Source organism: Hyla sarda, chromosome 6, assembly GCF_029499605.1.
Source record: "Hyla sarda isolate aHylSar1 chromosome 6, aHylSar1.hap1, whole genome shotgun sequence".
Lineage (NCBI taxonomy): Eukaryota > Metazoa > Chordata > Amphibia > Anura > Hylidae > Hyla > Hyla sarda.
In genome coordinates this window covers 6693189-6710838 of record NC_079194.1, presented here as the reverse complement: position 1 = coordinate 6710838, position 17650 = coordinate 6693189, and the positions used below count along the sequence as shown (strand labels likewise).

The 17650-nt window shown below is 47.8% G+C and overlaps 1 protein-coding gene across 1 annotated transcript in view; it reads right to left on the bottom strand.

Annotated features, from left to right (window-relative positions):
* Positions 1-17650, bottom strand: part of BCAR3 (BCAR3 adaptor protein, NSP family member) — a 144841-nt gene that overhangs the window by 11379 nt on the left and 115812 nt on the right. Inside the window, exons 4-7 of the mRNA XM_056523121.1 lie at positions 9420-9551; positions 4283-4731; positions 1794-1894; positions 27-661 (exon numbers count right to left, since the gene is read on the bottom strand). Of these exons, the coding sequence (XP_056379096.1) occupies positions 27-661; positions 1794-1894; positions 4283-4731; positions 9420-9551 (1317 nt within the window). The remainder of the gene's footprint in view (positions 1-26; positions 662-1793; positions 1895-4282; positions 4732-9419; positions 9552-17650) is intronic.

Below are 17650 nucleotides of genomic sequence, written 5' to 3'. Positions count from 1 at the left end.
CTACATTTGGGTCACGTTCTTCTTACCTTACAGTCCATTCGGAGGATGTGCTGGGCGATGGTCCGCGGGTCGTTGTTGGTGAACAGCTCCTTGGCCCTCTTCAGCAGAGCCGTCTCCAAAGGTTTGTTTTCAGAGGGGAGTAAAATGGATTTAAAGTCAATGGGATTAAAGGAGGACACCTCCTCGTACACCGGCCGGACAAACTCTTCCCCGTCTTCGGCCTCCTTGGCGGGTTCTGTCTGCGAGCTCTGCGATACGTTGTCCTCCATTATGGGGAAGCTCAGCTCCGAGTTACTGAGGGAGAACGTCTCCTCTTCGTCCGCTCTCTGACTCTCCACGAAGCTGCTGTGCGGGGAATGCGTCGGCGTCCAGCGGAGCTCCTCCAGGGGTGTGGGGTGCAGTTCACAATAGTTGGCTTCGGAGTTCTGCCATATTGTAGGAGACTGCGGCTGCTTTGCGTACAGGGACTTGCTTGGCTTAGGAGGGGGTCTGGGGCAGAGCTGACTGTCCGATCCTCTCAGGGCCTCCGCAGAATGAGCCTCAGAGCTGAACCTCCGGATTTCTGTCGGACTTAATGTCGGTTCGCTCCCGGTCCTGAAGACGTGCGGTCTTGGCGTCGACCTCCCGTCCATTCCTGGGGACAAGTATGGCTGCCGGCTGCCTGCAGGACATATAGACGTATTAATAGGGTGATGGTAAATGCTTAAAAGTGACCAGTGGTCTCCAAACTGTGGCCCTACAGATGTTGCAAAACTACAACACCCAGCATGCCCGGAAAGAATTAACAAGGGCTGCCAAACTGAAGGTTGTCTGGGCATGCTGAGACTTATAGTTTTGAAACAGTTGAAGAGATGCAGGTTTGGGGGACACTAGAGCAGCGTTTCCCAACCAATGTACATCCAGATGCTGCAAAACTACAACTCCCAGCATGCCCGGACAGCCAACGGCTGTCAGGGCATGCTGGGAGTTGTAGTTTTGCAACATCTGGAGGGCCACAGTTTGAATACCACTGCTCTGGACCAGTGTTTCCCATCCTGTGACTCTCTGACTGTTGCAAAACTACAACTCCCATCATGCACTTCTCTGTACCAACAGGATTGTGGGAAAATTTACATCCCATATAGTCGAAAATATTTCAACATCTACAGGGGGAGATTCTGAGATCCTAAACCAGTGTTTCCCAACCAGGGAACCTCCAGCTGTAGCCGTTAGCTGTCCGGGCATGCTGGGAGTTGCAGTATTGCAACATCTGGAGGGCCACAGTTTGGGAGACACTATCTTAAAGGGGTACTCCAATGAAAAACTTTTTTTTTTTTTTTTTTAATAAACTGGCGCCAGAAAGTAAAACAGATTTGTAAATTTCTTCTATTACAAAATCTTAATACTTCCAGTACTTATCAGCTGCTGTATAGGAAGTACTTTTCTTTTTGAATTTCCTTTCTGTCTGATGATACCTCTGTTTTAGGAATTGTCCAGAGTAGGAGCAAAGCCCCATAGAAAACCTCTTCTACTCTGGACAGTTCCTAAAATGGACAGAGGTGTCAGCAGGGAGCACTGTGGTCAGGCAGAAAGGCAGAACTTCCTGTGGAACATACAGCAGCTGATAAGTACTGGAAGGATTAAGATTTTGTAATAGAAGTAATTTACAAATCTGTTTAACTTTCTGGCACCAGTTGATTAAAAAAAAAAAAAAAAGTGTTCCAGTGGAGTACCCCTTTAAACCAATAGCATTAGCAAGGGTTGGATGGACACATGGTGGTGTGAACAGGATGGCGGGGAAGCCGCGCACTTACCTATGGGCAGGTAGCTTTCCGATTGGTGCGAGTTGAGCGGCCGCCTCTTTTCTCGCATGTTATCTAGACAAGACGGATGGCTGCCGCTTTTCTCTTTATTTCTGGAAAAATCAAAAGAAAAAGTCAAATTACAATTATATTGAAGTTTATGTAAACTATCATATTGCCTCATTCTGTCTCCAAACTGTGTGCCTCCAGATGTTGCAAAACTACAACTCCCAGCATGCCCGGACAACCAACGGCTGGGAGCTGAAGTTTTGCAAATTTTTCACAAAATCATTGAGACTCATTTAAGAAAACAACATGAATGTAGCGCCGCACGGTTTAGCTTTTTGCAGCGGTCGGTGACTTATCAATGGCAACTTTTTTTTAAATTGTTGTTAAATTTTTTTGCAATCTTACACCGGACCATAGAAATATATTATATAAATAAAGAATATTAAAAAAATATATATATTTATATATATATATATAAAGATATAAATATTAGGGCCTGGTTATACATATATATGATATAAAAACAAGGCCGACATAAGATTAGCAGATAACTGAGATTTAAACACTTTTCCAAAATTAAAGTTATACACACACATTTATACAGCTTTATGGCCACCAGGTGTCACTGTTGATCAAACAGAAAAGAGACCGAAAGCAGCAATAAAATCACTGGAAGCGGCAACTTAAAGGGGCCTCACAGTCAAAACGAAAGATTGTTGTTTGTTGTACAATAAATACTATGACACCAATTATTAATCAGTGAAGGCTCCGATCTAATGACAGCAAGCAGAGATCTTTAAAGCTGACAAATTGTGGAAGAACAGATCTTAAAATTCTGTCCAACTTATCACTGTGCAAGAAATAACATTTAGGCAGATTTACTAATATTCAGATGGCGTCACCTTAGACTCGGCCTGAACTGATCCCAGGGGCTCATGGTGCTTCTTTATAGAACATTAAATTGCTTTTTCCTAACTCTACAGCACCAATCCGTCCTCCTTAAAGGGGTGCTCCGGAGAAGTTTAGAAAAATAAAAATGCCCCAAAGCCACCACATCACCTGTTCTGTGTCCCCTGTAGTTATCCATGTGGTCTGGGCAGCTCCTGTGGCCTCTGTTGTCTCCTGTATATTATTTTTCCTTGCTTCTAGCCCAGAATACAACTATTAACAGTCAGTGCGGCTCGGTGTAATGCCGGCCAATTGCTCTTACTATCTGTGTGCATGCTGTGCTGTTGTAAACACAGTGAGCAGTACACACTGTATGTATCTTTTCCTTCAAACTATCCTATCCCCAGCAATAAATCATGCTATGCTCTGAATGGCAGCAGTCAGTGATAAGATCTACAGCAGGCAAAGAGCAGCGTTATGTGCTGAGTTGTGACTGAGAATCTTCACAGGAGATGCTGGCAAGATCCTGACACAGGGAGGGGAGGCTGAAAAGCCAGAGCCCTAGACAGACAGAAATCACATGGCCTTTGTCTTCCAGGAGGGTGGGGGCTGCTCTCAGTGAGGGGTTTACACAAAGACAAGGTGGATCTGATAATGACGTCTTTCTCTCACTCCCTGCATGTAAGTGACAGCTGAAAGAGGGAAACTGCTGTATGTAGCTAATGGACGATATTTAGACAAATACATAGGTTGGTGAGAGGGAAAGGATGGGCTATGGATTTAATTCCTCGGAGTGCCCCTTTAATTTATAACAAAATTATGGCTCAATTTTGGTGCATGTTGTCACTTATTAAGCCGTGAGCCTTGTCTAGTGCAGCACAAACACATTATGAGGTCATGTTCACACAGTGGAATTCCGCACAGAAATTCCGCCATGTGTATATAGCCTAAATATGCAAGGCGGGCATTCCAGTTTTTAATGCAAATTGAACCCCAATACTGGAGCATTTAGCTTAGTATTCTCCCCTATAATTTGCTAAAACTCCTTTTTTGCCTTTCATTTCTTAAAGGGGTACTCCGGAGAAAAATGAAAAAAAAAATTCTAATCAACTGGTGCCAGAATGTTAAACAGATTTGTAAATTACTTCTATATAAAAATCTTAATCCTTCCAGTACTTATCAGCTGCTGTATGCTCCACAGGAAGTTGTGTAGTTCTTTCCGGTCTGACCACAGTGCTCTCCGCTGACACCTCTGTCCATGTCAGGAACTGTCCAGAGCAGGAGAGGTTTTCTATGGTGATTTGCTCCTGCTCTGGACAGTTCCTGACATGGACAGAGGTGGCAGCAGAGAGCACTGTGGTCAGACAGAAAAGAACAACACAACTTCTTGTGGAGCATACAGCAGCTGATAAGTACTGGAAGGATTAAAATTTTTATATAGAAGTAATTTACAAATCTGTAGAACTTTATGGCACCAGTTGATTTTTTCTCTCCGGAATACCCCTTTAAAGCTGCAATAAGACGCAATCCGTGACCCTGACCGAGATGTAATCAGATTTTGTGGTAACGTACTGAATGTTAAATATCGTCCGTTCTGCACTAACCTGAGCAGGTTTCCCCGGATCAGGCTTTGCTCCGGTGTCAGTCCGTGCCCGTGGCCTATGTTCAGACTTAGTCTTTTAGGGGTCTCGTTTTTCTCCTCCGGGGTCCCCATTTCCAGCCGCCTCACCGGGGAGACCCCGTACTTCTCCTGGATGCACCGGAGCGGCACCGTCCTGTTTATGGGCTGGAACACGATGGCTCCGCTCTGCAGGGACACCGGCTTGCGATTCCCCACGTAGTACCTGACCAGCGCCGGGACGTTGTCGAAGCTTTCGTGCTCGAATTGGTACTGGATGCGGCTGTACGCCTCGTTGAGTCGGATGACCACTTTATTTATCTTGAAATGCTGCGAGAGGTTTTTCCACTGACAGGTGAGCACGAAGTTTCCAGGACTGGAGAGAGAATCCCTGATGAGGAAATCTCCGTCCCTCCTGACCAGACTCTCCGAAACCTGCAGAGAGAAGAGCGGGAGATATAGGCATTACCTGCACTGGCTACTGTAGCAAAACTACAACTCCCAGCATGCCCTGACTGCCAAAAATATGGTTTAATGCAGTGTTTTCCACACTGTGTGTCTCCAGCTGTTGCAAAACTACAACTCCCAGCATGCCCTGACTGCCAACAATATGGTCTAATGCAGTGTTTTCCAAACTGTGTGTCTCCAGCTGTTGCAAAACTACAACTCCCAGCATGCCCTGACAGCCAACGATGTGGTCTAATGCAGTGTTTTCCAAACAGTATGTCTTCAGCTGTTGCAAAACTACAACTCCCAGCATGCCCGGACAGCCGAAGGCTGTCCGGGCATGCTCGGAGTTGTAGTTTTGCAACAGCTGGAGACACACTGGTTTGGAAACACTGGTCTAAAGCAATGTTTCTCAACCTGTATCTCTCCAGCTGTTGCAAAACTACAACTCCCAGCATGCCCTGACAGCCAACGATGTGGTCTAATGCAGTGTGGAAAACAGTGTGTCTCCAGCTGTTGCAAAACTACAACTCCCAGCATGCCCTGACAGCCAACAATATGGTCTAATACAGTGTTTTCCAAACAGTGTGTCTCCAGCTGTTGCAAAACTACAACTCCCGGCTGTCCGGGCATGCTGGGAGTTGTAGTTTTGCAACAGCTGGAGACACAATGGTTTGGAAACACTGGTCTAAAGCAATGTTTCTCAACCTGTATCTCTCCAGCTGTTCCAAAACTACAACTCCCATCATGCCCTGACAAGCTTTAGGAAGATTGTTTGCAGTGTTTCCAACCTGTGGCTTTCCAGTTAAAGCGGGACTACAACTCCCATCATGTCCTGACAGCATTTCTCATCATATAGAGCAGCATTCCCCAACTTGTGACTCTCCATTCATTGCAAAACTGCTGTCTGGGCATGCTGGGAGTTGTAGTTTTGCAACATCTGGAGGTCCACAGTTTGGATACCACTGCTGTATGTAGCCCAGTATATGGCGGTGGAGGCTCAGGGCGCGGTGCGGCGGACCGTAGGCATCGTGTGCGTTCTCTACGCTTCATAATGAATATTGTTGACACCTGGGAATACAGTCTAATGGACGCCGCATCTTCTCTCTGACCTCATGTCTGGGGTCAGGGGTCACCGCCATCTGACAGATTACAGTCCCTGGTGATGTCATGTCCCTGCGCTCCCCCTGCCGGGATTCAGTTACTTCTTAAAAGTAACAAACACGTGCGTCCGCGTCACATGCGATGAACTCTAGAAAACCACAACTCCCAGCATGCCCTGATAGCTGCAGCTTTCCACAGGTCCTGAATGACTCCCTAAATCTGCTCTTTTTTTGTACTAATTTGCGGGAAAAAAATTAAATTGTTGCTCCATCAGCCTCTGTACATCCAGCACCTGGCTGAGCCTTTATGACAGCAGACGGAGGTTGTGCATCTTTATACCAAGGCGCTGGATGTCTTCACACGCTGCCGTAAGGCTGGGGGAGATATGGGAACATCCAGTAAAGAGTTAAATCTCTGGCAAATGATAGCAGCTAGGGACGTGTAAATCCTATATTTGGGCCTGGATTTTAATAGAATGAAAAGGCAGGTTTGGTAGTGGGGTCTTTCATTCTTCCCTTTGGACCACATCAGCACAGGTGCTGAAGACAGCTCATCACTGGGCAATAATAATAATAATAATAATAATATAATAATAAGTCATAAAGAGAGGGGCCTGGCCCTCTGATGGGAGTTGTACTCTGGAAGGTAAGGCATATAAAAGTTAATTTGTTTTGGGTGACCAGTAGCAAGCCACATGTAGAGCGAGGGCCACTAATTTAGTGCTGGAAAGACAAGTTTTGTTTGTATGTGAGTACAGCTGAAAATTAACTGCAGGACAAGTCCTGTGTGAACGGTGTCACTGTCTGCCATTGCTTTTTCCCCATCTGTCCCTCTCCCGAGCGAAACTCCCACACTATAAGGATTCATAAACCATTCAGGGTATTTGTAAAGATGGGTGACAACTCCTGTGGGCACCATAATGGCTGCCAGTGATTGTCACTTCAGGGGAGATCGAGGCAACTAAACCAACAGAAGTTTAATGAAAAATATTTTTGGGGGCTCAAAGATCAAGGTTCAGAGTGGGAGTTGAAGTATTGCAACATGTGCAGGGCCACAGTTTGGACCCCCGGTCTATTGGTTTATCTGGAAAATAAGGATTAAATCTGCTTCTTACATTTTAAAGGAAAGAGTCTCTTTGATGCCCATAGCAACCAATCACAGCTCAGACCATAGCAACCAATCGCAGCTCAGACCATAGCAACCAATCGCAGCTCAGACCATAGCAACCAATCACAGCTTAGCCCATAGCAACCAATAGCAGCTCAGATCATAGCAACCAATCACAGCTTAGCCCATAGCAACCAATAGCAGCTCAGACCATAGCAACCAATCACAGCTTAGCCCATACCAACCAATCACAGCTCAGATCATAGCATCAAATCACAGCTTAGCCCATAGCAACCAATCACAGCTCAGCCCATAGCAACCAATTGCAGCTTAGCCCATAGCAACCAATTGCAGCTCAGATCATAGCAACCAATCACAGCTTAGCCCATAGCAACCAATCACAGCTCAGCCCATAGTAACCAATCGCAGCTTAGCCAATAGTAACCAATCACAGCTCAGACCATGGCAACCAATCACAGCTCAGCCCATAGCAACCAATCACTGCTCAGCCCATAGCAACAAATCACAGCTCAGCCCATAGCAACCAATCACAGCTCAGCCCATAGCAACCAATCACAGCTCAGCCTATAGCAACCAATTACGGGTCAGCTTTCATGCCTCATATTGTGCAGGTGAAACGAAGTCTGACCTGATTGGTTGCTATGGGCAACAAAGAGAATTCTATTATAAGACTGCGCCATAAATCATCATAGATCTAATGTGGATGCAGAATATTTCTGAGTCTTTTTTTGTTTGTTTTTCACAACTTTTTTCCCCTCATTTTCCTCATTTTATAATAGGTTGTCTGCATTTCATCTGTATTTGATCAATTTATTTATTTTTATTTTATTTTTTGTAAAATATCCTACTATATGAACCATTAACAATAAAAGCAGCACAAAAACTGATAAAAACATCATCTGCATAAAAAAAAGTGCATATAAAAAGTTTTTTTTTTCAGCGCATAAATAGCGTTTTTTCCACTTTTAACCCTTTAATGGTACGCTCACACGTGGGTATTTTGCAACAGATTTTCGGGAGCTGATTTTGTTACCTATCGACTTCCATGGGTGACAAAATCTGCTGAGGAAAATCTGCAGCAAAATACCCACGTGTGACCGTACCCTAAAAACAATTCAATCTGAAATATATAAATGTGCGCAGAGACCCCCTGGCGAATTATCTGTAGGGATGAGGGGATCGGGCCGGCATAGAAAACATTTCTTTAAAATTTCCGAAAGATTCAGCAATTCTTCATATGCGAAAAGTTCAGGGATTCATTTTGGGTAAATCTCTCAAAATCTGCCGCTAAGGCTACGAACACCGTTTCTTCCTGCCCCCATTAATCGTATATGTCGGAGTCCCACTGAAAACGGGATGAAGACGTATACCGCTTATGGGAGCGGCGGACCCCATTCACTTCTATGGCCTAGCGACTCCGTTCGGGGCGTATGCGCTATTTTAAAAAAAAAAACATCATGAGTCTCGTTAAAATACCGGATATGTTCCAAACGGAATCACTAGGGGTGACCGCGTTCTGCCATAGAAGTGAATGGGATCTGCTGTCCCTCGTTCATAGCATCCGCTGGCATCCCGTTTTTTGGCGCAGGGGAGGGGGGGATCGACGGATACGATAAATGGGGGCAGGAACGTAGTTTGTTTGTACCCTAATAAATCTGCGCTGCCCATCCCCCATCCATAGTGTCCCACCGCTGCTCCTACTACTACCCCCATCCGGTCTCACACTTCCTGTTCCCTGCACATGAAAAATATTTTTTTTTTTCTTCCAAAAAACGTGAAACGTCGGAGCCTCATACGCGACTTTCCGGGGCAGTTCGGGGGCTATGAATTTAAACTGAATTTACTTGGACCAAATTCAATACCTGACGTCCGATTCTGATGAACTGAAATTGAAACTTTTTTTTAATTTTTTATTCGCTCTTCTGTATAGATCAGTGTTTCCCAAGTAAGGTGCCTCCAGCTGTTGCAAAACTACAACTCCCAGCATGCCCGGACAGCCGTCGGCTGTCCGGGCATGCTGGGAGTTGTAGTTTTGCAACATCTGGAGGCACCCTGGTTGTCCGGGCATGCTGGGAGTTGTAGTTTTGCAACAGCTGGAGGCCCCCTGCTTGGGAAACACTGGTATAGACCGTCACATGACACTGACACGAACCTGCATGAGTGACCGATATGATTATCCTGGATAATTTTAGTCTTTTTATGGGGATCGGTCTGAGTCATTGCCGCGGAGGTGACAGAATGGGTTTTACGAGTTCGTCAGGTGACTTTTCGCACACTTTGGCGCGGGCCGGCAGCTGCTCTCGTGCTTTCTCTGACTCTGTTAAGCAAACATGTCCGTGACAGTCCGCCCGTACACCTGCCGCAGGAGCCTCGACCCCACCGCGGTACAGATCGGTATATCGCCTCCCACCATCTTTATTTAACCCCTCAGTGTCTGCACTCACCTGGCGTGGAATCCTCCCGTGGTACCAGGCGTGACTGCGCAAATCTTCGCTGCTCAGCTTCAGCTCCTCCTCCAGCTCCTTCTTCAGTCTCTCCGGCGTCCCCCCGTCCATGATGTATCGATCCCTAGAGAACTGGAGAGAAGACACAAGAGGTGAGGACGTCTCCCGATCCCCCGGCCGCCTCCACAACAGGAACTTTCATATTGTCACTTGTCACATGTCACCAGCGGAGGGTGTGGGTGTTCCTGCGAGATCAAAGGCCGCGGTGTAGGGATCGGATACACGGAGGCTACACCTGGGCTCGGCTCAGGATTACTTTCACATTTCCCAGGTGCCCTTTGTCCGGTTTACGAGTCACGGCCTCTTATCACTTAACTCCTACGTGACCGGAGGCGGCGTGATTCTCCGAATACGGAAAAAAACAAAACACCCAAAACTGCGTTATAATAAACGTATTATTCTCATAGGGATAAATAAATGACACATAAAGAGCCTTTCAATTTCTAGAGCAGTGGTCTCCAAACTGTGGCCCTCCAGATGTTGCAAAACTACAACTCCCAGCATGCTTTGCAACATCCAGTTTTGCAACATCTGGAGGGCCACAGTTTGGAGACCACTGTACTGTAGATAATGCATATGTAAAGAAATCACCTCACATCCCATCAATGTCTCTGAGATCAGCGCCGAGCAATTTGGTGCAGATCTTTGCGCAAAAATACTTTTTCGGCTGTGGAACATGCACAGCGTTTACGCTACACAAGACCTTAAAGGGGTTATCCAGGAAAAAACTTATTTTTTTTTTTTTTTAAATCGACTGGTGCCAGAAAGTTAAACAGATTTGTAAATTACTTCTATTAAAAAATCTTAATCCTTCCAGTACTTAGTAGCTGCTGAATACTACAGAGGAAATTCTTTTCTTTTTGGACCACAGTGCTCTCTGCTGACATCATGAACACAGTGCTCTCTGCTGACATCTCTGTCCATTTTAGGAACTGTCCAGAGCAGCCTATGTTTTCTATGGGGATTTTCTCCTGCTCTGGACAGTTCTTAAAATGGACAGAGATGTCAGCAGAGAGCACTGTGGACATGATGTCAGCAGAGAGCTCTGTGTTCCAAAAAGAAAACCATTTCCTCTGTTGGTATTCAGCAGCTAATAAGTACTGGAAGGATGAAGATTTTTTAATAGAAGTAATTTGCAAATCTGTTCAACTTTCTGGCACTAGTTGATAAAAAAAAAAAAAAAAAAAAAAAGAAGTTTTCCACCGGAGTACCCCTTTTAAGGGTATGTATACACTGCCTTAGATTTTCTGCAGCTAATTTTGCTACCCATTGACTTCAATGGGCCTGCAGAAAATCTGCAGATCTTCCGCTATTGGCTAAAGTCAATGGGTAACACAATCAGCTGCGGAAAATCTGCAACAAAATCAGCTGCGGAAAATCTGCAGCAAAATCAGCTGCGGAAAATCTGCAGCAAAATCCGGCCATGTGAACATACCCTTAGGGTGGGGGTCACACGTGCCGTATCAGCGGAGCCCCAGATAGGGAAGACCAGGTTCTGATGCCATATAGGATAAAAAACAAAGTTAATTCCGGGTGACATGGCGCCTCTAATCCTCCCATTACCGGTCGCTCCGGTACCAGTCACCGTCACGCGGCCGTAATGACACAAAGGAGCCTTTAGAAAATGCTTCAGAATATGGGAAACATGATGAGAGGATTTTGCGGCTTATGTTACATATTTCACATAAACCTGACAAGAAACCACAAGACGGCCCCGAGATTAAATTATAGTAAAAGTGCGTCCCTGCGAGTGCCATGTGACCGGCGTACGTCATGTGACTGCGAAAAATACAAAATGTAAATATCCTGTCACAGGGAGAAAACGTATCGAATGACAGGTGCAACGCTCTGCACCATTGTTTTCCAACCAGGGAGCCTCCAGTTGTTGCAAAACTACAACTCCCAGCATGCCTTTGGCTGTCTGGGCATGCTGGGAGTTGTAGTTTTGCAACGGTTGATGGTTCCTTGGTTAGGAAACACATGGGGGTGGGGGTGGAATAATAACAATATTAATTCATCTTGGCGGTGACTGCTCTATGGTCGTGTAGGCTGTGACCGCACTTATACTAAATTTTGTCGCATCAATCCCGCGTCATATAGAAACCTATTTCATAGATGGAGTCACACAAAGATGGCTGCCAGTCACCCCAACTCCAGGGCTTCAGCATTGCCATAGAGATACGATTCCTAATGTCCACCATGTTAGGTTGCTATGGTAAAATGATTCCTGACATCCACCATGTTGGGTTGCCATGGCAATATGATTCCTGACATCCACCATGTTAGGTTGCCATGGCAATATGATTCCTGATAGTCACCATGTTGGGTTGCCATGGCAATATGATTCCTGACATCCACCATGTTAGGTTGCCATGGCAATATGATTCCTGACTGATGGCAACATGATGCATTTTGGATTCTTTTTCTTTTTTGGCAGGGGTTTAATAGTGGGATTTAGTATTACCGTTTTCTCTCTGGCATTTTAACCCCTGCAATTTTTTTCATTACAAGTCATGTGATTTATTCATCATGCGACTCAACGATTTCTATTGAAGAACTGAGGGTGGGATTGAAATCCTTTCATGAAAAACGCCATGATTTGCTAAATGAAACGCCATACCCTCTATATGCTGCCATTTTCGAAAAGTAGCCCTGAGACACGAAAGGGTGAAAAAGACTCCATGTGCGTCCGCCGCTTCATATTTCCTACTGACTTTCTTTGCTACGAGATGAAAGCTCCAGACTCATCAGGGACGACAATGACCCGGATACTGTGATGTGCTGCCAACTGGTCAACACTGGAGAGCGCCAAACTACACGGCGATAGTCATAATATTCATTATATGCTTTATTCCTAACACAACAGAGCAGCGGTCTCCAAACTGTGGACCTCCAGATGTTACAAAACTATAACTCCCAACATGCCCGGACAGCCAACGGCTGTCCGGGCATGCTGGGAGTTGTAGTTTTGCAACATCTGGAGGTCCACAGTTTGGAGCTCGCTGCATAGAGGCATGACTGCGCTCTGACTACGCTCTGTATACAGTAAAGCCGGGGTTAATGACCAGATCTCTGGGGATTATTTCGGCTCACACACCGGATTACACCGGATCCCAGGGACTCATCTGTTCTTCTCTATGATCATCTCCAATTAGCGCAGTATTGATCGTGTAATTCTGGACGCTTCGCATTTGTCAATAGGAATTTAGTGAAGATCCCGTCCAGATGTGTCCCGCCTCATCTTCTGGGTGTTCACAATATATTATGTGCCGACCCCCCGCTATGTATATACCTGTAGATCCTATAGAATACCACGGCATTGTCCACTCTTTTTTTCGTTTTATCAATCCCTTTATCTGGGAGAAAGAAAAAGCAATTTTTTTCAAAAAACAGCGCCACCCCTATCCTCAGGTTGTGTGTGGTATTACAAGTCCTCTCTATTCACTTCAATGAGACTGAGCTGCAATATCACACACAAACTGAGGACATGGGTGGCGCTGTTTTTGAAAGAAGTTAGCTCTGTTTTTTTTCCCTTGAGTGCTTCACCACCCAAGACTCTTAGACATGTTACCCTACACCTCTCTAGACCACTGGGAGTTTTAGTTTTGCAACAGCTGGAGGCACACTAGCTGTCCACGCATGATGGGAGCTGTAGTTTTGCAACAGCTGGTGGTACACTGTCTGGGATGGGGACCCCTGATATACACCATAGAGCTGGGGGACTGGGGTAAGGACCCCTGATATACACCATAGAGCTGGGGGACTGGGGTGGGGACCCCTGATATACACCATAGAGCTGGGGGACTGGGGTGGGGACCCCTGATATACACCATAGAGCTGGGGGACTGGGGTGGGGACCCCTGATATACACCATAGAGCTGGAGGACTGGGGTGAGGACCCCTGATATACACCATAGAGCTGGAGGACTGGAGTGAGGACCCCTGATATACACCATAGAGCTGGAGGACTGGGGTGGGGACCCCTGATATACACCATAGAGCTGGGGGACTGGGGTGGGGACCCCCTGATATGCACCATAGAGCTGGAGGACTGGGGTGAGGACCCCTGATATACACCATAGAGCTGGGGGACTGGGGTGGGGACCCCTGATATACACAATAGAGCTGAGGGACTGGGGTGGAGACCCCTGATATACACCATAGAGCTGGGGGACTGGGGTGGGGACCCCTGATATACACAATAGAGCTGGAGGACTGGGGTGGAGACCCCTGATATACACCATAGAGCTGGAGGACTGGGGTGGGGACCCCTGATATACACCATAGAGCTGGAGGACTGGGGTGGGGACCCCTGATATACACCATAGAGCTGGGGGACTGGGGTGAGGACCCCTGATATACACCACAGAGCTGGAGGACTGGGGTGGGGACCCCTGATATACACCATAGAGCTGGGGGACTGGGGTGGGGACCCCCTGATATACACCATAGAGCTGGGGGACTGGGGTGAGGACCCCTGATATATACACCATAGAGCTGGAGGACTGGGGTGAGGACCCCTGATATACACCATAGAGCTGGGGGACTGGGGTGGGGACCCCCTGATATACACCACAGAGCTGGGGGACTGGGGTGGGGACCCCCTGATATACACCATAGAGCTGGGGGACTGGGGTGAGGACCCCTGATATATACACCATAGAGCTGGAGGACTGGGGTGAGGACCCCTGATATACACCATAGAGCTGGGGGACTGGGGTGGGGACCCCTGATATACACCACAGAGCTGGGGGACTGGGGTGGAGACCCCTGATATACACCATAGAGCTGGGGGACTGGGGTGAGGACCCCTGATATACACCATAGAGCTGGAGGACTGGGGTGGAGACCCCTGATATACACCATAGAGCTGGGGAACTGGGGTGGGGACCCCCTGATATATACACCATAGAGCTGGGGGACTGGGGTGAGGACTCCTGATATACACCATAGAGCTGGGGGACTGGGGTAAGGACCCCTGATATACACCATAGAGCTGGGGGACTGGGGTGAGGACCCCTGATATACACCATAGAGCTGGGGGACTGGGGTGGAGACCCCCTGATATACACCATAGAGCTAGGGGACTGGGGTGGGGACCCCTGATATACACCATAGAGCTGGAGGACTGGGGTGGGGACCCCTGATATACACCATAGAGCTGGGGGACTGGGGTGAGGACCCCTGATATACACCATAGAGCTGGGGGACTGGGGTGGGGACCCCTGATATACACCATAGAGCTGGGGGACTGGGGTGAGGACCCCTGATATATACACCATAGAGCTGGGGGACTGGGGTGAGGACCCCTGATATATACACCATAGAGCTGGAGGACTGGGGTGGAGACCCCTGATATACACCATAGAGCTGGGGGACTGGGGTGAGGACCCCTGATATACACAATAGAGCTGGGGGACTGGGGTGGGGACCCCTGATATACACCATAGAGCTGGGGGACTGGGGTGGGGACCCCTGATATACACCATAGAGCTGGGGGACTGGGGTGGGGACCCCTGATATACACCATAGAGCTGGGGGACTGGGGTGGGGACCCCTGATATACACCATAGAGCTGGGGGACTGGGGTGGGGACCCCTGATATACACCATAGAGCTGGAGGACTGGGGTGGGGACCCCTGATATACACCATAGAGCTGGGGGACTGGGGTGAGGACCCCTGATATACACCATAGAGCTGGGGGACTGGGGTGAGGACCCCTGATATACACCATAGAGCTGGGGGACTGGGGTGAGGACCCCTGATATACACCATAGAGCTGGGGGACTGGGGTGGGGACCCCTGATATACACCATAGAGCTGGGGGACTGGGGTGAGGACCCCTGATATATACACCATAGAGCTGGGGGACTGGGGTGGAGACCCCTGATATACACCATAGAGCTGGGGGACTGGGGTGGAGACCCCTGATATACACCATAGAGCTGGGGGACTGGGGTGAGGACCCCTGATATACACCATAGAGCTGGGGGACTGGGGTGGAGACCCCTGATATACACCATAGAGCTGGGGGACTGGGGTGGAGACCCCTGATATACACCATAGAGCTGGGGGACTGGGGTGAGGACCCCTGATATACACCATAGAGCTGGGGGACTGGGGTGGAGACCCCTGATATACACCATAGAGCTGGGGGACTGGGGTGAGGACCCCTGATATACACCATAGAGCTGGAGGACTGGGGTGGGGACCCCCTGATATACACCATAGAGCTGGAGGACTGGGTGGGGACCCCTGATATACACCATAGAGCAGCCCCTCCCCCCCCCACACACACACATTTGGCTCCATTTGTAATATTTACATTATAAATCTATCATTTCTTCGCCTTCGATGTTCTAAGTATCCGGTTCATTCTCCATCTTCTGAGGCTTTTATCTCGTGTAGCAGAATTGTCCCTGAAGTGCAGGGGATGGTCCCACTATGGCCGCGCGGTGTAACCGGATGCCCCCCGGGGACTCGCTCTCCATCACTTCCCCAGGGCCTGACGCCATCATCGCTGCACACGGACCCATCGGATTATTAAATTATCAATGATGAGAGCGGGTGTTAGTGAGGCTCGGTGCACATCGCAGACGGATATTAATAATGGGATTTATTTTCTATTCATTGCAAATACCAATTTTGTGTTATTTTGTCGAGGAATGGAAATGTGGTAAAAATACAAAATTTTTATCCTTTTATTTAACTTTTAGGTCCCCAGATTATTATATTTTGGATGCGCTGAAATTCTATTGTTCTCCGTTCCGATATGTGGTTGATAATCTGCTCGTTGTCCTTGGAAACCAACGTCGGTTCATCTACATTCTGTTGTTAGACATGTGACCTAATCAACGGATTGTCTAGTGTTTCAATCAAGGGTGCCCCCAGCTGTTGCTAAACTACAACTCCCTGCATGCCCGGACAGCCTTCCGGGCATGCTGAGAGTTGTAGTTTTGCAACAGCTGGAGGCGTCTTAGTTGGTAAATACCAACTTACAGGGAAGCTCCCTCCAATAGGTGGCGCTAGAGGGCAGTTTTCTTTCTTCTTGAGGGAAGCTAATTTGCTTATTTGATGACATAGCTAACGAGTTATCTTGGATTAGTGTTCCCACAATGCACTGCCCTCTGGTAATAGGAATTAGGAATTTTAAGCCCAACTTTAGAAAGAAGGAAGAAAGTGTATATATATATTATCAATTATAACCGTAAAATATTGTAATAGTTCAGAAGCCGAACAGTTCTCCAGGGGGTTTGTTGCTCCCCAGTGGGTTTGTACTTTGGGGGGTTTATTGCTCCCCGGGGGGTTTGTTTCTCCCGGGGGGATTTATATTCTGGGGGGGGGGGGTGGTTGTTGCTTCCCAGGGCGTTTGTTGCTCCCTCAGGGGGTTTGTACTCTAGGGGGTTTGTTTGCTCCCTCAGGGGTTTTTTACCTCCAGGGGGTTTGTACTCTGGAGGGTTTGTTGCTCTCCATGTGGTTTGTAGCTCCCCATGTGGCTTGTTTTTCGGAGGGTTTGTTGCTCCCCATGTGGTTTGTTTTCTGGGGGGTTTGTTGCTCCCCACGTGGTTTGTACTCCAGGGGCTTGTTGCACCCCATGTGGTTTGTACTCCGGGGGGCTTGTTGCACCCCATGTGGTTTGTACTCCGGGGGGGCTTGTTGCACCCCATGTGGTTTGTACTCCGGGGGGCTTGTTGCACCCCATGTGGTTTGTACTCCGGGGGGCTTGTTGCACCCCATGTGGTTTGTACTCCAGGGGGTTTGCTGCTCCCCATGTGGTTTGTACTCCGGGGGGCTTGTTGCACCCCATGTGGTTTGTACTCCAGGGGGTTTGCTGCTCCCCATGTGGTTTGTACTCCGGGGGGCTTGTTGCACCCCATGTGGTTTGTACTCCAGGGGGTTTGCTGCTCCCCATGTGGTTTGATTTCTGGGGTGTTTGTAGCTCCCCACGTGGTTTTGTTGCTCCCCAGGGTGTTTGTACTCCGTGGGGGGGGGGGGGGGGGGGGGGGGGGGGGGGGGGTTCAGGTGGATGCATAGTGAGGAATGGATTTATTCAGGGAATGTCTCTTTTTATGGCTGCTGTAAAATGTAACGTGTGTCAGTGACACAAAAGGTGCTGTCTGTCTGCATTCTAATGTCATAAAATCTTCTCCATTGTCTGCAGCTGAGAACC